Source organism: Cladophialophora immunda, assembly GCF_000835495.1.
Source record: "Cladophialophora immunda strain CBS 83496 unplaced genomic scaffold supercont1.3, whole genome shotgun sequence".
Taxonomy (NCBI): domain Eukaryota; kingdom Fungi; phylum Ascomycota; class Eurotiomycetes; order Chaetothyriales; family Herpotrichiellaceae; genus Cladophialophora; species Cladophialophora immunda.
The window spans coordinates 4,408,219-4,430,775 of NW_015622543.1; the positions used below are offsets into that span (position 1 = coordinate 4,408,219).

The following is a 22,557-nucleotide window of genomic DNA, read 5'->3' on the forward strand; positions in this document are numbered from 1 at the left end:
TCATTCAAACAATCACCTCACCAAGATATCCAGCTTCCAGACCACGGCGATGGCTCACCAGCTCCTCGTCGGTTGCCGCAAGACCATCCCGGCGCGGCGGACTACACGTCGGACCGTGATGATGAGAACGACAGTTTTGGAGGGTCGGAGATCAACGACATGCACAGTCGTGCATCGCCCGAGAGTCCGGCCGCCCTGGATGGCTCTGTATTCTGTAGCTGGTTCTCTGATGCTGTCGTCCCAGCAGGCCTGGATAAGGCAACGCTGCAGAAAAGGAGTTTGTTGGTTGGATATGCCTATTCTCGGAACGGGCCTAGAAGTGTTTATTCACTAGATTCCAACCGACAGGTAAGGTGAGAGGCTGGAGAAGGGAGAGACAGTTGGAAAAAATGGATTGTCGGACGCCTTCAGTGTGAGGCTCCAATGCCGTTAGAAAACGCCTCCCTTAGAGAGTCGAAGGGTTGTACGGGACTTTTTGCTATGGAGGAAATAATGGAGATCATTTACACCGGCTGTACAAGTACATAGGAAGCAAGAGATACTGGTCACGGCATGGAGATGTTGGAGGAAGATGACCTGGTCACCTTTCTCCATCCCCGCCAAACTGACAACGATACTACCGATTGCCCTCGGTCCCATTTTTCGACCCGTAGCACTTCGATGCACACAGGACGCCATGCGTCTTTGTCAACCGAAATCGGACAAATATACATAAAGGGTATGGAACCAAATATCCACTGACCTCAACAGGCGGCTTTCATACATTTACCACAGCGCTTAATTTCTTACACCACGACGTCGTTTGAAGGCCCTACAACCACCCCAGGCCCTAAAGCCACGGCGCTGTCGTGTGGCACTGACCTGCACGGCCCTGTCTCAGCATGACCAACGCCGACCTTCCCATCTACCCAGACCTCCGAGGCAAAGTCGCGATCGTGACTGGGATCGGCCAGGACGGGCCCCCCGACATCACAGACAACTGGGGCAACGGCGCGGCGATATCTCTGGCACTGGCTCGGAACGGCGTGCAGGTGTTCGGGTGCGATGTCAACCTCGAGGCCGCCACGCGGACCAAAGCTCGCATCGAGGCCGCCGTGCCTGGGGCCGTGGTGGACGTCGTGAAGGCGGACGTCACCTCCTCCTCCTCCGTGGACGGCTTCGTGCAGGCATGTCTGCGCAGGCACGGCCGCGTGGACATTCTCGTCAACAACGTCGGCAAGAGCGAGAAGGGGGGCCCGGCCGAGATGGACGAGGCGGTCTGGGACGCCCAGGTCGCCGTCAACCTCAAGAGCGTCTATCTCATGTGCCACGCCGTCCTCCCCGCCATGGAGGCGCAGGGCGTCGGCGCGGTCGTGAACGTCAGCAGCATCGCCGGCATGCGGTACATCGGCAAGCCCCAGGTCGCCTACGCCGCGACTAAGGCCGCCGTGACGACCTTTACCAAACACTCCGGGGTCATCTACGCCGCCAAGGGCGTCCGGCTCAACGCCGTCCTACCGGGCCTGATGTTCACGCCGCTCGTGCACACCATTGCCAACAAGTACGCCGACGGCGACTATGACGGGTTCGTGGCGACGCGCAACGCCCAGGTGCCGGCAGGGAAGATGGGCACCTCCCTGGACATGGCCAACGCCGTCCTTTTCCTCTCGAGCAACGTCGCCGCGCGCTATGTGACGGGCCAGAAACTCGTCGTGGATGGCGGCATGGTCTCCAGCACAGGACGGACGTGAAAAGTGCAATATGATCGGACAACCCAGAACATATCTGGAGTCGATTTTTACCTGCCAAAAAGTCTCTCCATCTGCAGGTCGCTGCTCTCATGCAACTGAGTCGGACTCTGTCGCGGGCCGCTTCAATCCGACCTTCGAATTTCATCGTGACCACGCAGGACAGCACCGAAGGAGCGTCTCCCAGCACCCACCCTAAACAGATCCTATTGTCCATAGTAGACCAAAGTTGGTAGAGGAGGAGGGAAGGTCAAAAGCCCGAGAAGGACCCCAAGACTCGTTGGCGAATCGAGGGTGAGCAAAGTAGTAAGCGGCTTCATCACTCGGCGAAGATGACCGGCAGGTTTTTGCGTGATAGTATGTATATATGGAAGTATTATCAATCAATTCCGCCCAGGCAGTTCGCCTTTCAAGACCTAGGTATCGTGGGCTAGCGCTCGTTTTGGTCCGTAATCCTGCAGGGAAACCAGTATCGCCTTTTGTTTGGCCATCTCCTCCAGCTGAAACACTGGCTTTTGATCCTTCTCGAATCCCAGAGATGGCACTTATGCCTCCGACTTGACCTTCTCCTTTAGTTGCTGTCCTTCTTCAACCTTCTTGGACAACACCTTCTTCACATCCTCAATTGCACTTTTGACCAGCTTTTCTGCCTCCTGTCCATGCTTTTGGCTGAGCTCCTGCAACTGCTGCAGCTTTGTTCCAATCTCTGATCCACCAGGCATCATGTTGAGCAACTGCTCAATGCCACCCCCGGCATTTTCGGAGGCTTTGTCTACTTGGTCCTTGACGAACTTTTGCAGGTCGTCTGTATTCCCTGACTGAGCCGCCTCTTGGACCTTCTGCCATAATTGACCTAGATCTCCACGGAGCAGCTTTGACTTGTTCTCCTCGATGAGCTTCTTTATCTGCGGTTGCTTGTCCAAGAGCGGCTTGGCCTGCTCCATACCCTTCTGCCAGGCTTGGTCGCCGTACTTCTTCAGCTGTTGTGCCTTCTCTTGCAATAGATCTTGAAGTTTCTGCACTGTCGAGAAGCTGACACCGCCCGCCAGAATGTCGCGCGCCTGCTGCCAGGTCTCGTCAACTGCCTTCTTGGCTTCCGGGCCATACTGCTCGCCCATCTGCTGTAGTTGTTCGAACCTGCCTCCAAACTGACTCTTCAACTGGGGGTGGTTGTCTAGGATGTCTTGTCCAGCGCTGGCTGCCAGACTGCCAATTCGCTTGAAACAATCTTCAAGAATTCCCCAAACTTGCACGACAGCTTCCATGCTGAACCCCTTCTTGGTGACATCCTTCAGCTTCGTGTAGGTATCGTTGACGATTTCGTCTACTTCGTCTCCATGCTTCTCCCGAACCTTGTCCACATCCTCGAAAGCAGAGTCGACGTATTTTGAGGCCCCAGGAATCATCCTTGTGTAGCTTTGTACCGTCTCCCTCAGCCACTGGATGGCTTGATTAGGCTCCGGGGCGTTCTGAGTCGTCTTCTTGAAGGCATCGTCCACGTAGGCTTTCGTCGAGTGTATCGTGTTCAAGGCAGTTTTGGCACCCGAGAACTGATACCACATGTATCCTAGCACGAAGGCAAAAGTGCCACCAGCCAAGCCTCCCAGAAGAGCCTGGCTTGAAGATGACGAGGCATCGGTAGCAGTTTTGGTGGGAGCTGTAGACTGGAAGCGGATGTTGCGAGGCTTTGGAGGGACATGGACTGGTCGACGAACTCTCAGTGCCCGACCCGAGCGAAGAGCTGCCGTGGGTGTTCTTCCTAGCATCATGTAGTGCTATGAAGGTGCTATCAATGATTCCAGAGATGGGAGGGAATAGTAATGTAGACTACGAATGGCGGAAAGTGCTGAGAGTATGATCTGAAACGTAGTGAAGGAAACACAAGACAAACGAAGCAGCTCTCTTTTCACGAAAGGGCGAGTCGCGCAACGATGACGCAGCTTCAGCTGGGCTGGGCAACGCTGGACTCGTGAGAACCAACACAGTTTGCCAATAGGTATCTCATTGGTAGGGTGAAGTATCCAGAGGGGAGCAGCGCCGCAGGACGTCATTGCGAAAGGCACGGGCGTCTGTGGGTGCCACAAAGCAGACACTGCAAAGCATCACGTCACGCGGGTTCCGTGGCAGCAACGAGGGTTTCCCAGTTGGTTCTGTCGGGATTGGCCTGCCGCACTGGAAATGCAAGACTCCTTGCTATGGGCATCTTGGTGAGCCAGGGGGGCCATGGGAGGGAAAACAGAATAGCAATCCAATGCAGGAACATGATAGAGCGGCTGCGTTTCCCCGGATTTGCGAAGGATGCGAGCAACTCGCGGCCCTGAATGGCTGCAGCTTTCAACCAGACGTCATCATTCAGATGCTGCTGTGGCTGCCTCCAAACCGCCGCCAGCTGCTAAACGCCGCCTCGGTTCAAACCTTGCACGCTCTGTGTTTACAACCAGCCATCTCCATCCTCGTCCTGCCGAATCCGCCTCGTCTCTGTGAGCAGCGGTCGCAGCCATGATCCGCACAGCTGCTTTAAAGTCCGTTCGACGGACCACGGGGTCATTTCACTCGCTTCACACCCTTCAACCATGGAGGGCAGCATCTTGTCTTTTCCGACCAACTCAGCACGGCAGGGCCTCACCCCCGACACCTTCACGGGTTTTCAATCCCCGTGCCGTTTCAGCATCATTCCACAGCTCCTCTCCTCAATATGCGCAATCACCCACCGCCGACGCTCTGATGGAAAACCTCAACGAGCTGTACGCCACGGCAAAAGACGAATTTGAAATCGCAGCTGAAGAGACGGAGAAGAAAACGGTCTATGCCGCCGATGACAGAGAGGCTGCGGCGGACGCATTGAAGATGCTGCAAGAGGCCTTCCAGAAAGCGCTGAAGGAGACGAGCCCCGAGGTCAGCAAGGAGATTCAGAGTCGGGTGGGACCGAGGATACGAGAACTGGAGAATGCGGTAAAGGCAATGGAAGAGATGGCCATGGAGGATTGAGGCACGCGGTTAGACTTCGCTAGGCCTAACAAGCCTGTCGGTTGGTTGATCGTTGTGCAGGCCTACAAACTTCGACACGGGGTTTGTGAGACCGGAGTAGCACTGGCCACAATCGACACCTGCTGCCCTGAGAGACATCTCCATGCGTAGTCAATGGATTGCGCATTGCGCGTGGGAGGCTGGCACGTGCGATGTATCTGTGGTGGACCAGATTCCACCGATATAGAGATCACATAAACAGAGCAATGGCCAAAGATTTGAAGCACATTTGAATCATGGTATTTTCTTGATCAGGTACAGACTTGTCTTATTTTGTCCGTACGCCTTGCAAAGCTGTCTCTCATGTCTGCCAATGCAGCTTTCGAAGCCGTCCCTTATCACCTGTTGTTCGTCTTCAAGTCCCCTGTGCGGCCTAGTAGCGCTTGCCCTCTCTCAGAACATCACCATATTCCTCCAACGGACTTCTGATGAGCTTCGTCTCCTTCCACAGATTGGGGGTCAAGAATCCGTAAGAGTTGCTAACCGCCACGAACGTCGCCTTCAGCGTGTTCTCCAACGTCTTCGTGCTACCCGCAGATGAAGTGTAGGCGTCTTGCACACCGGCAAGCTGTAGCAATCTCTTGACAGCCGGAGAAGCGACGAGACCGGTACCTCGAGGAGCGGGGATCAATCGAACCGTGACGGAACCGCACTTGCCGGATTCTTTGGTGGGCAGGGAGTGAGGTTCACCGAGGTTGGTGCCCCAGTAGCCTCGTCGGATGGGAAGAACAGAGAGTTTGGCGATGATGATGGCGGCGCGGATGGCAGTCGCGACTTCTTTCGAGGTTTTGATGCCGAGACCGACGTGGCCCTCGCTGTCGCCAATGACCACGATGGCCTTGAATCGAGTGCGTTGACCGGCACGGGTCTGCTTCTGGACGGGTTTGATCTGTACAACGAGGCGGACCTGTCAGAAAAAAAACATGCTCTGCCAGAAGGACCATGGTCCTAAGATATCACGTAGGTTGTGATCCCTCACCTTCATGACTTCATCCTTGAGTTTGGGCAAGAACCAGTCGACAATCTGGTACTCCTTGATGGGCAGCGAGTGCAGGTAGATTTGTTCCATGCTCTGGATTTTTCCTGCTTTGACCAGACGGCCCAGCTTGGTGACCGGCTGCCATTCCTTCTCGTCGGACTTTGCACCACGGCGTGGACCTCGTCGCCCCCTACGGTCACCTCTCCCCCGATCTCCACGTCCTCGATCACCGAAACCGCCGCGTCCTCGGGGAGCAGCGTCGGCCATGCTGTATGATTGCGCAGATTAGAAATTGTCGGGCAGTGGGCGCAAGTTGCAGGTTGAGTCTCTGCTAAGTCTCGGGTGAACCAGTCAATCCGCATTTGAAGATTCGCAAATTCACGCCAAGAGATTTTGTTTTTGGAGTTGTGGGCTATACTGCATTCGGATGTGCGGATTGACTTTCAGACATGGCAGCCTCTCCGCCGCCAACGCTGGGGCAAGCCAATGACGCATTGCAAACCCTGGAAAACAGGTCTCCCAGATTGCCCCCAACATCGGTATTTCAATCTGCTCTCATATGGCCTGAGCCAAGTCCAAGAATTAGCGGCACAATACTATGCTATTTGACTGATTTATCTGAGGAATCTCGTATATCAAAGCGGAGGAAGGAAAGATGCCGATACGCTGGTTCGTTTTATCGAGAGCTCCGCTCTGATATGTCCACGACTGACCTGGACTAGGTATCAAGCAAAGCTGGCAAAGCGGCCACTGTTGACCCAATCCGTTACCACCGCTGTAATGACCCTTACTCCAATGACATCTTCAAGACTTGGCTGACCAACCAAGGTACTATTTGCTGCGGGCGACACTCTTGCCCAGCAGGCCGTGGAGCGGAAAGGACTCAAAAACCATGACGGCGCTCGGACAGCTCGAATGTGCTTGTATGGCGGCTGTAAGTTCGACATTGCTGGTGTTCCGTGGAGGGAGCTGACACGGCCAGGTGTGTTCGGTCCAGCAGCGACCAAATGGTATGGCTTTCTGCAGAAGAACATCAACCTTCAATCACATAACATGACGATATTGGCGCGAGTTGCTGCGGATCAAACGATCTTTGCCACATGCAATCTCGCCCTCTTCCTCTCGAGCATGTCGGTATTGGAGGGAAGTGATCCTAAGGAGAAGCTCGCCAAGAGTTACCTTCCAGGGCTCAAGGCCAACTGGGCAATATGGCCGGCAGTTCAGGCTGTGAACTTCAAGTTGGTGCCTCTTGAGCATAGGGTCCTGGTCGTGAATGTTGTGAGTCTGGGCTGGAACTGCTTTTTGAGCTATCTCAATAGCTCGAAATGAGTGTAGCATAGCGAGGTATGCATGGAGGGCTGGCCTTCTGATCTAGCATTTCTAGCATCCCTGGGATCTGCATGACAGCACGATTAGAGACGTAGCATCTGTGAGCAGAGTTCACCAACTATATTTGACAAGGAAACCACATAGCACACGAAGAAGTCGAGAGAGAAAGAGGATGGGAGGAAGAGAGCAATTGAGAGCCGAGAGGAACCGGGGCGTGTGCTTGTGTCACGAAGGAAGCTAAGCCGCATTTGGAGTCTGCGGATTTTATTTCATGTGCCGCTCGCTGGCTGCAGCAGCGGAGGCGCAAGTTTCAATCTTCACCCGCAGCAGCCTCGAAATCTTGACTTTTGTTGCTGCACTTTGTAGAAGTCACTTGAGAGGTGCCGCTTGCTCTTACCCGACCACGATCTGGTTCCTGAACGTACACTGCACCAAGGCGTCTTTTCGCTGTCCAGGGTGCTCGCATTAGACCGAGTTTTGCCACAATCTACTCACTGCACGAATCAAACCCCCTCGACCTTTTTTCCCTCCCTGCCGGCCGCCTTTCCCTCCGTCGTGCCTTTGCATCGATTATTTGCTTCCACTACCCTAGAATTGCAGCCTCAATCCGCAACACCTGAGTGTTTTCGATAATGGCCGAAGTCGAAATGCCCCAGCCGGTTCCCGGCCCTGTGTCAAACGAAAACGCAGCACCCGCAACATCTGATGATATCAAGACCATCTTCCACGATGTCAACAACTTCAACGTCAAGCACCCTCTGCTCAACACCTGGAGTCTCTGGGTGAGTCGAAACGCCGCAGTCACTTCCCTTCTGGCACTGACTTGATGTGAACAGTTCACCAAACCACCCTCTTCAAAAGGCGACAACTGGAACGATTTGCTGAAGGAGGTGATCACATTCGACACCGTCGAGGAATTCTGGGGTGTATACGTATGTTCGCGCGGAGTATTTACTGGTCAAAAAACGTCTAATGTGTCAATAGAACAACATCACAGCCACCTCAGACCTTGCCGTCAAGTCTGACTACCACCTGTTCAAGCGAGGAGTACGACCGGAGTGGGAAGATCCCCAGAACAAGCATGGTGGCAAGTGGTCCTACACATTCAAGGATAAGAAAGCCGTCAACATCGACGAACTATGGCTGCACACTCAACTGGCTGCGATCGGTGAAACGCTCGAAGACGATGGAGACAATGAGATCATGGGCGTTGTGGTCAACGTGCGAAAGAGCTTCTACCGAATTGGATTGTGGACTCGCACCACCGGAAAGGCTGGTGGTAAAGACACCCTGATGAAGATTGGTGCCAGGTTCAAGCAAGTGCTTCAGATTCCCGACAACGATCAACTGGAGTTCAGTGGCCACACAGACGCTGCACATGCAGGCAGCACGCGAGCAAAGACAAAGTATACTGTTTGAGGATGGGAAGAATCAACCATCCCTGTGGAAGGGTTGGGGGCATTCTGGGTACGACATGTTGCTTAGGGCTGGGATGCCTGGAAATCAGGCTTTCAATGGCGTTCGATCACCGGGGGTGCCAAAACGGGGTTTGAAATGCGAGGAAGGGAACACCTTTGCATGTTTATCGATGGTATGAGCATAGCGACAGGGTGGGCATTGGAGCGCACCAAGATACGAGCTTGATATTTGATACATTGACAATAGTTCTACTGGTCGAGAGCCGTAGCGGCCGGACCAATCCAGTGGTAGACTCTGCATGATCTGGGGAACAAAGAGCACTCAGCACTTCAGCCCTTCAGCCCTAGCATATCAATGGCCCTATTCGCGTACTGTTGCCTGGCTGTACCTTTAGGAATTACTTGGTGAGGCCAATTATGTGCTGATGGCCGTTGCAACGTGCTAGTGGCAAGAGCATTGACAAAACAGGCAAAATGTCACTTTCTACTTAAAAGGCATTGACTGCATTTCCAGACGGGATGCTGCGCACTTTCTTTTTCCTTTCCTTTCCTACATCTTTTCTTCCTTCTCTTCCCTTCGACCATCCACCCAGGCACATACAGTTGCCAGGCAGACATGCACTGTCCTCCGCTGTCTCCTCCGGCCTCACTCGGAGGGCATCGCACATTCGAATTCCTTCCAGAATCGCTCTGTGCAACATACCACCTCCGACGTGCTAGTTGGGTTGGCATTGGACAGAACATCAGCCATTGGTCTTTCTCATACCATCAGAAGTGTCGACTGAGATCACATGTTGTTGCGAGACTGAGGCCCAAGGGGTGCCAAAGGTCCTCCTGTTCGGCTTAGCTAAAGCGCAGGCTCACCAAAGTGCCGTTGGCCAAACACAGTCGGGCACCTACTGCCAGCCGTGTTCCGCCGGCCAGCTTCGGCAACGCATGACATGGTGCCAGCACGGCTTGGAATTGACGGGTCGGGTGCGGCTGAAAAAACAGCATCTGGTTGGAAGATATCTCTAACCGGTGACAAGGGTGTGCATGTTAGTCGCTTAGGGTTGGTTAGATGCTTCGTCCTGCTACCCTGCTTCCCTGCTGTCTTGCTACCCTACTACCAAACAGCCTCTCAGCAGACCACAAAGGTGCATTTCACGCTTGCTCCAGCATGCCTCACGCTTCATGCTTTGTTTTCAATGGATCAGAATCACCGTCCCGCTATATCCAGCATGCTGCCATGACACCACCATCACCATGCCCCTCATTTTCCTGGCTACCCAGAGATAACCATCTGGCATGTCGAAGCGAGCCCACGCGGATGATGCGTTGAAGTGAACTAACTCCCTTGTGCGCTCTGCAATCCATCTACCATCCATTCAAAGCGAAGTCGGTCTCACAAGTTGCTACGTCTGCGATTTCTTCATAAACCCTGCCCGCAGTCGCCTCGTCGCCTGATGGTCTCTTTCCCTTTCCCATCCCTCCCCTCCTCCCCCCCACGCGTCCTGCCCAAATCACCACTGCTCGATTGCTGTGCTTTCAGGCATTCTTCTGCCTTTGAACCCTATACTTGTTGAGGGCTGTCCGGACCGACACCTCCAACCCGTGGATAAGATCGATCGACGGTCTGCCCCGATCACCAATGGGGCGGCACCGACGGCGGTCTGGCCACCTCCAAGGCACTTTCCCTCTTCCAAGGATTGAACCCAGCCAGAGTTTTGATCAATTCGGATTGCCCTGGACCCAGCCTCGATACAATCAGCCGTCTCACCCTCCGTTTTCGACTCCGACACCGCAGCTTCATTGGCAGGCTGGGCAACCTCGCGCCTATGGCTTGGTTGTGGCCGAACACCCAACCACTCCGTCGACCACAGATGCTCTCAGCCCCGTGAGTACCCGGTCCACGCTTTCTCGCCGTAGTGTGGCGACCTCGACAAGTACAAGCTATACTGCAGCTTTAGGGCGTGCTCGGAAGTTCTCTCCAGATGCTGATGGCACCCCCAGCCCGAGCGCCAGCGTGTCGACATACCATCCCGCCCATGCCGTCGACCATGCGAGTGACCAGCCCGTGCATCCAACAGTCATAGCTCCTGACTACATGTCGGGAGCTGACAGTGCAATGACAGGTCAGATCGTGGCTCCAATCTTTCGACTTGTTGATTCACTGACGTGTTCATGCAGAGGCTGTAGTGGGCATCGACGCTCATGCTCCCTTGCCCGAGACGGCCCAGTATCTGTACCAGAGTCCCCAGTTCCATTCACCGCAAAATCAATTGCCAATCGGGCAACAAAGGTACCCCGGCCAAAGTGAGCCATGGAGTGGACACCCTTTCCGTCATGAAAATCGATTTCTCAATATGGAGCCAAGTCTTCCGGTGCTTCCCATCCAGGAGTATCGTCGCACGCTCGTCATACGTGAAAGAGGAGGCGGCGGTCGGACTGGGCCTCTTAACCCGGCCCAGAGACAACAGACCCGCGATGTGCGAAAACGGGGCGCTTGCCTCCGCTGTGCAATCATGAGGGAAAGGGTTTGTCCACCTATCCATAGCTACTGCCATGGGAAGCTGACACCTGAAAGTGCGACTGTGGCAGCCCTTGTGCCAATTGCTCGAGAAAGGACCGGCGAAAGTGCCCAAAATACTGTATTCCATATCACTACGACTGGGATGGTTGTAGGGCCTGCCTCTTTCCTGGTAAGATCACCCATCGATTCATGATACTTGCCGCTGACCAGACAGATGAGTTGACATTTCGCCTACGCAAAAGTTATCTGCACCCGTATCTTCAGAGCACTTCCACTCCTGTAACCTATCGACCTTTCCAGATCCAGTTGAACCTCCACATCGACATTCCATTGGATGTCTTTGTCATGGAGTTCTCCCCGCTTGAACCAGATTTGGAGATCCGTTATGCATTCCAGACATCCCACCACTCGAATGGGCAAAGGTCGTTGGACATACAGCAGAACTGGAATCCACCAATCGTCATGTGGATTCGGGATCGCGGATTCGACGGGACAATCATGCAAATTCGCGGGAATCTCGTCGAGATATTTGACCGAGTATTGAATGATCCGGATAAGTATGTCCAGTGGACTGAACAGTACTTCGAGGACGCACACGGAGATTTCGAGGCCCAAATTCTACGCCTTATCGGAAGGTACTACAGAGACGACATAGCCGAACACTCGGTCCTCCGGGAATCTCTGCGGCTTTTGTGGTTCGAGTATCTACTCATCAACAAATTCACCATTCCAGCCGAAGCGGTACCGACCCTTGAAGTCAATCTCTCAGCGAGAGCGCGCTTTGGCGCTCCACGTCATCAAAATGTCATACCCGAGACGATCAACCGCTTTCTGAAAGCCTCGATCCTCCCAGGAGCCGAAAAGGCTGCGGAGCAGCTCCTCAAAATTCTTCACGATAAGATGTTTAAGATGGCATTGAGCCAGAAGTCGCCCCAGAGCGACAGGGATCTGGTGCTGTGTATGCTTTTGATCCTGGTGGTATTCCTTGGCCGGGCCCAGATCGCCCTGTTCCTCTTCCCCTACATGCCTCCGACCGAGGACGGTCTGGCGTGCTCCCAGGAACAAGCCCAGGCCAAGATTGAAGAGATGGAAGAAAGAGTGTGCGACTATCTCCTGTCCTTCCACAAGTATGCCTTGAGCAGAACGGTGGCGACGTCCGGCGAGCATGATTCCCCCAGCGAACGCCACGCCCGAGAATTCGACTTGGAGGGCCAACTGTGGCGCGAGATCGAGGACCACGGTAAGCGTGAAGCTTGCTCCTCCAGCCGGAAACCCTGGTCTGACCCAGTCGCAGTGAGCGAGAAACCCGACAGGCTGGAGCCGGGTGAGTATCACTTGAATACTTTCCGGTATATAAATGTGCGGCGGCTGTGCTGGAAGGTGATTGAGAATTTGAACAAGGCACCGGCTGTTAGATAGCGCGAGGGTAATGGAATGAAGGATCCAGGGTTCACAATTGGCAGGGCTGACAGTAGTTTCGAAGAGGTTGACATCTATTGAGACAGGAATCTAGACGCAAGGTGAATGGGTGGAAACTGAAATCTATTGAGCCGAAGTCTATTGAGCAAACGCGCCATCCATATGCGCCATGGAGCACCTCCCCAATCGCCTTGTTTGCCTGTGTGATACAACAGTGGTTGGTGTTGATGATATTGTTACATTTGATACATGCGATGACGTCAGAGCGTGTTGTCGGGTATATGAAAAATGGCGACGCCCCCCAAGATGTCCAATTATTCCACTCCCATCCTTCCCATCTATAGTCGACTCTTGTACATATGCCCCATGGTTTGCCCCAGAAGTCTTTTGACGCCCATTCGCCCCATACGCCAACACGTGCCCGCCCCCGGCCCCCCATCGTTGGTGTCAATGCTCGAGTGCTAGAAAGGAACTCCTTGCTCCCACTCTTCCCCCCTCCTCCCCCCCCCCCCCCCGGCCGGGCGTCATATCTGCCGAGCCTGGATGGCGACGCGGGCAGCCCGCGTCGAGCAGCAGTTACATTCGTCCTCTCCCCCCCCAAGGTGGCCGTCCCGCTACTACCCTCTACCTCCTGCCCTTCACTATACCCGCACCGTCTTCGAGCTCCACGCTGCAGCGGGTTAGTCTGTATGTCTCTGTAGCCAGGACCTCATGGGGGTGGACGGGATGACTTACGCGTAATGGGCTTTGGGCTGGAAGGGGGTTTCTTGGTGCCTTGAGAACTGGTCAAGGCCATCGCGTGCTTGGTCTGGACGGCGGTCGAAGTTGGTCGGGTCATGATTGTGGTGGATGGTAAGACCGTTGAGCTTTTGATGCGAGGGGTCACGAGGTTGGCTGGCTGGCTGGCTGGCTGGCTGGCTGGCTGGCTGGATGGCGTGGATGTCGGCGTTGGGGGTGATTGATGTTGGAAGAAGAGTCAATGTTGTACTTGCTGTGGCCTTGTTGGATGGTGTCTGGAAAAGGTCTCGAGAGGAAGAAGAAAGCAAGGGGGGTGCAAGGCGCTTTTTATCGCATTCTCTATAACAAACCCGCGACGATACTGTGGCGATGCAGGGGGCTTTTGTCCCTTCGACCAAGTAGTGAAGCGCAAGGGAGGGACAGACAGGCGCACAGCGACAGGGCAGGGAATATCGGGGTGGAGCAAAGGCTTGGGAGACCGACCGCCTTTCCGACCAGGCCGTGCCAAAATGGACGATGCTAATGGATCACACTGGCCAAGGAAGGTGAAGGGAAGGTAGGAGAAGGGATCCGATCAGCATCGCACAGTCAGGACGAAAAGGCAATCCCGGCCAACCCAAAGGGACTCCAAGGGGGGGAGGCACAGGTAGGTGAGCAAGGTGGCAACGCTCCCCATCAGCCAACGAGGCTACGGGATAAGTGGAAACACTGATGGAGTCGAGTGAGGCAAGAGGCAAAAGGCAAAAGGGGGGTAGGCAAAGGGCAAAGTTATCACTTGGGAAAGAGAGAGTTGCAAATGGAAATCATGAACGCGCGAGCGAGGGCACATGGGATGGGATGGGATGGGATGTAGGAGGATTTCAAGAGAGAATCTGACGGGGACGGGGCTGCTGCTGTGGGCGCGGATGCCAGATCGCCAGGGCAGAATCGATCAGGGCAGGGCCAGGGCAGGGCCAGGGGAGGGGACAAGGACCATTGTTTGAGATCGCTGGGGAGGGATTGGGCGAAATGGACAGAGTGTGGAAGGGCGAAGGAGAGGAGAGGAAGAGGATGAGGTAACAACGAGTAGAGTAAATCCGCCGACAGCGCGAGGCTAAGTGGTCGGCCTCAGAAACCCACACTTTTGCGAAAGGCGGGAATTTGGGCGGAAGGAAGCCCAATGGCCCAACAACAAAGGCTCTTTTCCCGCCGCGCGATGGCGATGACGGACGGAAGGACTTTGCTCGAGCGGGCTGCGCCTCGAAGAAGTGGACTCGAGGGCAAACCTGATGAAAGACGGAACCCAAACGTTGGGTGAAGTCAGCCATGCCATGCCATGCCAAATTCTCTGGCAAGGCTGAGACAGAGCCGTCCGCCAACACGGGGAGGGGGGAACAAACAAGTTACAACTCGCCCAAAAAGCCACTGGTGAGTCAGGTTCAATCTGGCGAGGGAGGCGTCGGACACGATCATTTAGCCCATCCCATCCCCCTCCCGTTGCCGGGAAGAAAGGGAGACGTCAGCTCAGCCTCTCTGGGAAGGAAAAAAAGGCAGCAAACGAAAGGCAGCTTTTTTTTTGGGTCGGCTCAGGCTGAACTCCATCATCATGGCTGGGCGGAGCTAGTCCCGTTATGGAAACACGCTAGAAGCCCTCCCTGATGGAAGATGGTTTGGAAGAGCGGGACGATGGCTGGCCCTTGTGACCCCCTAGGCTGGGTGGCTTGCTAACCGCCCATGACATAACGCACAATCAATCAATCAATCATTGGGGGCTTGCTGGCGACGGGGGTCGGATTGAGGTCAGCTCTCCTCCCTAGTCCGAGGTTTCAGACAGTTACGGGGCTACAGGGAGCTGAGAGTCTGTGTCTGTGATCCCCAATCCCCCCAATCCCCCCAATCCCGGCTTGAAGAGAGGGGGACTAAGGGTTGGCGAAATTGCGGCCAGGGTTAGAATTGTTCTAGAAGACGCCTCGAAGGTGCTGCCAGGTGGCAGGTGGGGGGAAGGACAACAACGACCAGCCCCTCAGCCTGCGGCTAGCTTGAGGGAGCTAGACAGATGCCAGGACCAGGACCGGGACTTGGGGGGGGGGGGGTGTGATAGGGGACGACAGGGCGGTGATAATGATCGAATGAGACACCGGTTCCTGAAATACCGGACGCAGGTCGGTGGAAGTAATCCATGAGGTAGAACAGAGATCCGGGTGGTGCGGTGCGTCTCTTGGAAGGGTGTTGGACAAGGGTCACCCACCTGCAACTAATTTTAGGGCGGCATCCAGGGGGGGAGAGGTTGGGTCAAGTGATTGAGTGCATGGCTAGGGCCCTAGGGGAGCGAATATGCACAGAACTTGCGCACCGTATCAGAGAACAAAGACTGGCCGCCAGGGAAGAAGGGGCGGTGGTGGACGGTGGACGGTGGACGGGGCACAAGAGCCCAGCTCGGACCACGGTTGCAAATACTACCTCCTCGACCGGGACGGTCAATCGAGGGGAGCAGATAACGGTGGTTAGGGTGGTGGCCGTTAGCTCTTTCGGACCAGCTCCTGCCTCCCTCATAGCCACCGATGGGAGGAGACGGTTGTCTTGACATTGGCCGTCGTGTGTTCCGACCACATCACCCCCAAAGTCAGCAAACAGACTCTCCTCGGGGGCAACAGATCTACTGTTACCTACATATGGGAGGGAGGATCGATATGACGAGCCGACGAGAATCACGAGAAGTGGATGATGCACGACACACCAACACCAACGCCAACGGCGCACAGATGGGCGATCCCACCATGCCACGTGGTTTTAAGAGAGAGCCATTTATCTTTTCCGCCCCGCCAGTCCCCCCCCGTCCCCCGAGATCGTCCCAGTTGGACAAGGGCTCAGATAGGTATGGTATATTAGCTGGTGGGCTTGGGCTTGGGCTAGGGCTAGGGCTAGGGCTGGGGCTGGGGGCCAGGGAATGGAAACTGGGAAAAGATCTCGAGCCATGTTACCGTGGGTGGCGGGGCTTGTGCCCAAGGGAGCATAGTGCGAAGAATTGGAGAAGGGGGAGCGATAGAGAAAAGCAGACATCACAAGGGGACAAAGGGCGAGGAGAGGTGACCGGTGACTGGTAGAGATGTGCCTCCGAGCATGCTATTGACTAGCGCAGGGGACTTGGGGGGACCAGGGCGAATGCACGCAATACTCGTATTGTACCTAGGTAAGTAGGTGAGGTAAGTAAGGGTGTAATCAAAGCACGCAAGTACCGACCTTCCAGTAAGTATGGGTACTCTGACGTATCACAGTCCTCTAGATGGTGTAAGTTTAGGAGGAAATGGATCGACCCATGCAGCCCGCCCTGTCCCTCTGTTCAACCTTCTTGCTCGAAAATTCCCCGTCTCCCCAGCCACCCTGGACCGCGCTCAGTACTGGCTGGATGCACGTCTACTACTATGATGGGCTTGCTGAACTGTGATCCAGCTGGGAGGGAGTCGTCAAGAGACTCGCTCCTCGCTCCCCATTTGTCGCCATTGACCCTACCTCCTGGGAGACCAAAGTTCCTGCAGCCTTCCGGAACGAAAGTTTGGTGCGAAGAATGCAGATGATGGAGTGGTCAGGAGATTTCCGGGGCTTTTTTTTGGTCTTTGGAAAGTTATTCTATCTTTGCCGGTTACAGCTTGCAGGAGAGGGACCTGCGGACAAAGTCCAAAAAAGCGGGGCTTTGTGTCTCTTGGGAGAGGATACGTTTCTGGTGCAAGGTTCTATTCTTTGACCACGGTTCTGTGAATACTTCTGTTCTTTCCAGCTTCGAAAAGAAATCACTCAGCTCAAGCACGTCCGCAGAGGAAACCCACCCGGGATCACGCCGAGACAGCATGCAAGGTCGCACGCGCGAACGGGTCATGGATAGGGCCCTTGTGTTTCCCTTCGTTTGGAATGTGGGCTTCCCAATAGGTCTGCCGTCGAGGGGGTTGGACAGGGGGCCCGTGTCTCTTCCTAGTAACCTTCTGGAACACTGCCTAGTTGGAATGAGTCAATGCACGACGACGACGCGGCGACCAGGGTCAGGGATGGTGAGGGAGCGAACGAGGTGGGTAAGTTAGGGACTCGTACTTTTAGCCGACGAGATGAGTGGAGAGCGTGTGTGACGGGAGGGACTGGAGCCATGGATGGACCTGTGTCTGTCTGTTGGCCTGTCTGCCCGTGCCTCGAGGCCTGCGGGTAGCTATGTGACTTCTGTAGGACTTGGGGACGGAGTAATTATTACTACCAAGTGGTCGTCAGCCACAACAGGCAACCTGGGATCCACTGACTGGAGACCCTAGGGAAATACGCACAACTGGTCGGTGACGGTGATGGTGATGGTGATGGTGATGTGACGAACGGGACAGGACTGACACTAACAGTGGCGCTGTTGCGGAAAAGTCAACAGTGTTGCCATCGCCATAGCCTGCCGACTTGCCTCGTAGCTACTCGATACCTAACAAGCAGTCACATAAGACTCCGGAACAGCCTTGGGGGATCCGAAGGCAAAGGCAAAGGCGAAGAGATGGCGGAGGGCGACCCAGCCAATCGAGAGCTTGGAGCCCACTGCCAAAGAATGGCAGGTTGGCGGAGCAGGATCCGTTATTGAGGGGAGTTGTCGCCTGACGCGCTGCGCGAAACTGAGGCCCAGGCAGACATGGGCAGGGCTTGGACTCGGGCTTGGGCTTGGGCTTGGGCCGGCGTAGGTGAGTTGAACTTTGAGGGATATTCTCGCCCAGAGGAGAGGCACCAGAGGGGGCACGGGATACAGAGCAATCGAACTTGCATTCTGCAAGCTTCTTGCCATGGCCGAGTTGGTAGACTTGGTAGAGTTGGGTAGAGCAACACCCTCGCCGAGACCAGAACAATGAGGCGGGTTGGCGCAGGAGGGGCAGTGAGCTTTTTGCCTCCCTCCTCTCCCCTCCCCTCCACTCCCCCTTCCTCTCAGCGACCGAGATCAATTCCAACCACCAGCACCAGCACCACAACCTTCCCTGACAAACTCAATCCAGAATCCTCCTGCTCTTTGCTTGCTCTCGCTTCCGCCTCACTTTATTTCGTACATGTACGAGCCATTCCTTCACCTTTTTTCCCCGACCGAGGCACCCGAGACTAGATACCCATCTTACCTCCTCTCCCTAGCCAGGCTATACCCACCAGCCTATCTGACCTTCCTTGCCTGCCTGCCTGCCTGCCTCCCGAAATTACCTTGACACGCCCTTGCACATGTCCCTGCTGGAACCGCGTGAACGCCTCGCCGGCGGTGGTGGCGCGCAGTGCAGTCTGGGTGAGGCGGGGCAGGGCGCGGAGGGCTATGAATGCAGAAACTCGCAAACAAAACACACAGGTGAGGAGGGATCGATCCCCTCGTAGGCAAAGCAGGCGGGAAAAGGCAGACAACCACAACAGACGGATTTAAAAGGAAAAAGCTACCCTTTTGACAATGGAACACCGCCACCCACCGCCGCCGTCACTGCCCTGCGTCGTAAGGCACACGGAAAATGATAGATGGATGACGGAGTAAAGGAGCGATTAATTGCGTAGGTGCCTGGGTGTTGCGTTGGGATGCTGGTGTGGATGTGCGAGGGTCGGTGTCTGGAGGCGTGGTTGTGAGCGTTCTTGCTTGTTTGCGCGACTGGTTTTCTGGACAGTTGTGCACACTCGAACTTTCTCGACCGAGAAGACACAGGAGGGGGACCAGGACCGGGACGAGAGAGCAGAGGCAGAGGCAGCAGACAAGTCCATTCGTTTCCCGGCTCCTCAACTACCCTCATCGCTCGTCTCCCCTTCTCGCGTCCTATGCACCAGGTAAAAGATCCCCAAGACACCATCGAGCTTGTGACATGTACAATCATATTCGTTCCTCAAACTCATGTTATATCAGTCGTCCTGTGATGAATCCCCAATGATGTGACATACCAGTCACTCTGGCTTTGTTGGCGCCACGGCTGAAAGTTAAGACTAGGGATGTAGTCTTGTTATAAGATCCTGGTGGGAAGTAGAAATCTCTCACGATTGCTCAGTAGCCGCCGCCCGTTTCCACACTCTCTGCCGCGGCCACGGCCTCTCCACCTTCATCTCCAGCATCGACACCCTCCTCGACAAGCTTGATCTTCCGCTTCTTCTTCTTTTTCTTCTTGATGGATCCCTCTTCGCCGTCGTGGCCTTCTGCCTCAACCCCGACCCGTTCCTCGGTCGCGTCCACTCCAACCTTCGGCCGGGTCTTCTTCTTCTTCCGCCTCACAACCGTGCCTTCCGCGTCCACCCCCTCGCCCATCACCGTTCTCTGCCGCTCCATCTCCCGCTGCATCTCAAGCCTCTTCTTCTCCACCTCGCGAAGGGCAATCGCCATCTCCAACTCCTCGGCTTCACGACGGAGAATCTCCGACTCGGTCTCCGCGGGGCCGCCTTCAAGGCTGAGGTTTTCGAGCGTCGACGAGTCGACCGAGAGGAGGGTGCGCGTGGGCCGAGAATGCGCCCGGGGTTGGGCATTAGGACTGAGTGAACGGGTCCGCTGAGCCTGACTCAGGGCGGCGAAGGGGCTCGAGTTCGAAAATGACTGTGAGGTGGGTGTGGTCGCTGCGGAGGCCTCGAGGGTTTCGTCCGCGGCGACGACGAATCTTCGAACAGGTTTCTTCTTTCGCGGCCGGCGTTCTTCTCCTCCTGTCTCCCCTTTCGCCGCCGTCGTCTGAGACCGGTCGATCTGTAGGTCGATGATTGGAATCGAGTCGACGTCGAGTTCATCATCGCCGTTTGTCTTGCTGATGATGTCGTGGAATTGAGGGTCCGCATCGTCGGACGGGGCAATGTAGAATGGATCGTCCTTGTTCCGGGCCATCCTCTCGGCCTTGCGCCTAGCTATGGTTCCTGGAGACTCGGGTGCAGACTGGTATGAGAGCGGTGCACTCTCCGAAGCAACAGCAGAGTCCAGATAAGCCGCTGCTGGTTGCGGATGTAACGATGTGATGGACGGTATCGGTTCTCGATCGTGGTAGAAGGATTGGAACACATCCTCTCCGTGATCATCGACGTCTGCAATCTGCGAATCTTGTAGAATCGTCGACAAGTCGGGATTGATAGGCGCGTCAAGATCGAGATCTTCGGGCAGGGGAACTTTCTTCTGAGCTGCCGCTGAGACCGGATTGAGTTCCGTGCCACTAAAGAGCGTTGGAACTGCAGAAGTCAGTAGGAGCGGCGCCTGAAGACTATCCCCGCCCTGCGTAGAGAGCGCTTCCGAGGCAAGACGCAGAAGTTCGAGAAATTCAACGCTTCTCTCCTGTACTTCGAGGTTGGGGTGGGATGAGAGCTTCTCCAGAAACTCCGTGGTCCTTGCGAGGAGGAGCGACATTGTCGCGCCTCTTGAGGCATTCCATTCACGGTCGGCCGTAGTGGCGATCCGTGCAATGATTTTCGGAATGGCTTGGATTACTATTGCCAAGGTCGTTGGAGTGAAATGTCCAGACGACTCGTGAATCAAAGAATTGAGGACCTCATATGGGTTGGACAAGTACACGGCGAATTCGCCGCAGATCCAAGCAGCCGATTTGATGACTTGGCTCTGACCGGTACCATGTTTCGGGTAGGCAATTGCGCGGTTGGACAAGAGTACCAGAGTCTCCGCTGCTTTGGTCGTTTCTGGTCGGAGCTCCTTGACTCGAACTGTGATATCGCGAAGCTGACTTCCGACCCGGGCTCCTAACGAGGTGTCATCTTCCAGTGTGGCTCTCAACGAATTCGCATCCTTGTCCGCCGGGAGATGTCTGACTAGATGAACCAGGATTTCGATATACCACTCGAAGTCGGTAATGTTGGCATAAGTATTGTGAGAGCACATGTCAAGAATTCGGCTAATAATTTCGTAGCGGTATTCGTCTGGTAAAGGAACATTTTCCGATCCTCGTTTGTCGGGGACGAGCCTCTGCTCCATGTCTGTTTGTTCTTCTTCCGCGTGTCCGTTGGGGTCCACGGTGGCTGACGCTGAGCCTGCAAGCTGTTTTATGAGGCGGTTGACAACGGCTTGCAGATTGTCACTGTTGACCATACCCGACACCAACTCCAAAGCCTGCATCTTTATCGAAATATCAGGATCGTCCAAGCATCCCATGATGACATCCTGCTGCATTGAAACGAGTGTAGGATGAGTAGCCACAATCTTGTTGAACGCCAGGAGAGCAACATATTTCAGATTCGGGTCGCCATCCAACACAATCATTCCCCTCAACTTGGAAATGCAGAGATCGGCCACTTCTTCCACATCCACGCCGCTTTCGGCGCCGTCCAAGATCCCGCCCTGAATGATCCCGCTGATACATTCGTAGAGTAACGACATGGCCGTTGTCTCCTGAATCAGTTTGGTGAGGGGTCGGACTAGCTTCTTGACCAACCTTGGTTCGAGGGGAGTCAAAACTGCGAACAACTTGATGATTTTGATGCCCATCCAGTTGTTCTTCTGGGCCAGGAGAAGGTCGAACAGCCTTGGTGCCAAGGGCAGAAAATCCTGCGGTCGTCGCCACCCGAGCTCACAGACGACATTGACCGTAGCGGCAGTAACACTGCTGTCTTCTTGTTCATCTAGTAAACGCTCTTTTATCTTTGGCCACGCAACTCTCAGAGTTTCGGGATACACCAGAGCGAGCCTGTATAGCGTGACGATAGTCTTCTTACGCACGGCTGGTTGTGAATGTGACAATCGTGGGAGAAGCTCCGTGAGAATGGAAAGTGCCAGTGAAGAAGTGACAATGTGCGGAAGTGTGACCAACGGCAGCGTGAGAACTGGTATTGAGGGAGAGGTGAGGTCTTTTTTCAGCAAATTCTCAGCCAGCATCAAGACCTCCGTCTCAGGTCGGAAGCTCTGGACGGCAGCTAGGTAGCCCACTCGTTTCTGCGCCGGTTTCGGGGACGCCATGACTTCCAAGACGTTGAAGGCGGCCCAGGTCATATCATAACCAAACATCTCCAGATAAATGAGCTTGAGCAGTGCGGTTGCCTTGAGGTCCAGGTCCTGGGAACGAATCTCGCTTCGACACTCCTTGAGAGCGCCTTGGATGTATTCGGCCTCATTTCCCTTGTGGCCTCGCAGGCCCCGAATAAGGTCGACAAGTGACTTTTCGAACATGTTGAGAGGTTCTGATCAGCATGTCATGAGAGCTGGGCAGCCGGTGTTTCCTTTGGGATCTCGCGGGCCCTCATCTCTCACGCGACACAGTTGAGGTTGCGGTCCGGGAGACCCCTCGTTCACGGTGACTCGGACACAGAAGAGGCTGAGGATGCAATGTTCGTGCACCTTTCCTCTGTCTTCTCAGGACTCAGCACACGCCCACGCATTCGCTATTCGATCTCGCTTGTCGACCGCAGAGCATTAGCAGGCCACCAAGAAAGAAGCGATGATGGGATGGGGATGCTGAGGACCTCTTCGTGTGGTGTCAAATGCTCCGC

General features: G+C 55.0%; 7 protein-coding genes across 8 annotated transcripts; 4 read left to right on the top strand and 3 right to left on the bottom strand.

Moving 5' to 3' along the window:
* Positions 1 to 2,066: 2,066 nt before the first annotated feature.
* PV07_05938 (uncharacterized protein) lies at positions 2,067 to 3,638 on the bottom strand. Its single transcript, XM_016392873.1, has one exon. It carries the CDS (start codon positions 3,494 to 3,496, stop codon positions 2,273 to 2,275), a length of 1,224 nt encoding a protein of 407 aa, XP_016250392.1. The 5' UTR covers positions 3,497 to 3,638; the 3' UTR covers positions 2,067 to 2,272.
* A 373-nt stretch (positions 3,639 to 4,011) lies between these two features.
* Positions 4,012 to 4,994, top strand: PV07_05939 (uncharacterized protein). Its single transcript, XM_016392874.1, has one exon. It carries the CDS (start codon positions 4,227 to 4,229, stop codon positions 4,713 to 4,715), a length of 489 nt encoding a protein of 162 aa, XP_016250393.1. The 5' UTR covers positions 4,012 to 4,226; the 3' UTR covers positions 4,716 to 4,994.
* Positions 4,991 to 6,103, bottom strand: PV07_05940 (40S ribosomal protein S2). The gene is made up of 2 exons (XM_016392875.1): positions 5,734 to 6,103; positions 4,991 to 5,643 (listed from the first exon to the last, which is right to left on the bottom strand). Exons 1-2 carry the CDS (start codon positions 5,998 to 6,000, stop codon positions 5,128 to 5,130), a joined length of 783 nt encoding a protein of 260 aa, XP_016250394.1. The 5' UTR covers positions 6,001 to 6,103; the 3' UTR covers positions 4,991 to 5,127.
* Positions 6,104 to 6,223: 120 nt separating this feature from the next.
* Positions 6,224 to 7,332, top strand: PV07_05941 (uncharacterized protein). Its single transcript, XM_016392876.1, has 4 exons — positions 6,224 to 6,402; positions 6,456 to 6,510; positions 6,562 to 6,667; positions 6,716 to 7,332. The coding sequence occupies exons 1-4, from the start codon at positions 6,389 to 6,391 to the stop codon at positions 7,060 to 7,062; spliced, it is 522 nt and encodes a 173-aa protein (XP_016250395.1). The 5' UTR covers positions 6,224 to 6,388; the 3' UTR covers positions 7,063 to 7,332.
* Positions 7,333 to 7,375: 43 nt separating this feature from the next.
* On the top strand, positions 7,376 to 8,947 carry PV07_05942 (uncharacterized protein). Its single transcript, XM_016392877.1, has 3 exons — positions 7,376 to 7,844; positions 7,899 to 7,994; positions 8,047 to 8,947. Exons 1-3 carry the CDS (start codon positions 7,695 to 7,697, stop codon positions 8,479 to 8,481), a joined length of 681 nt encoding a protein of 226 aa, XP_016250396.1. The 5' UTR covers positions 7,376 to 7,694; the 3' UTR covers positions 8,482 to 8,947.
* Positions 8,948 to 9,017: 70 nt separating this feature from the next.
* PV07_05943 lies at positions 9,018 to 12,720 on the top strand. Of its 2 annotated transcripts, XM_016392879.1 has the most exons (5): positions 9,018 to 10,594; positions 10,650 to 10,996; positions 11,047 to 11,161; positions 11,207 to 12,232; positions 12,287 to 12,720. In XM_016392879.1, exons 1-5 carry the CDS (start codon positions 10,111 to 10,113, stop codon positions 12,409 to 12,411), a joined length of 2,097 nt encoding a protein of 698 aa, XP_016250398.1. In that variant the 5' UTR covers positions 9,018 to 10,110; the 3' UTR covers positions 12,412 to 12,720. The 2 variants fall into 2 exon arrangements, with proteins under 2 accessions (XP_016250398.1, XP_016250397.1); XM_016392878.1 differs by having other exon boundaries at positions 11,207 to 12,720.
* A 6,183-nt stretch (positions 12,721 to 18,903) lies between these two features.
* PV07_05944 (uncharacterized protein) lies at positions 18,904 to 22,478 on the bottom strand. Its single transcript, XM_016392880.1, has one exon. The coding sequence runs from the start codon at positions 22,235 to 22,237 to the stop codon at positions 19,142 to 19,144; it is 3,096 nt and encodes a 1,031-aa protein (XP_016250399.1). The 5' UTR covers positions 22,238 to 22,478; the 3' UTR covers positions 18,904 to 19,141.
* Positions 22,479 to 22,557: the final 79 nt, after the last annotated feature.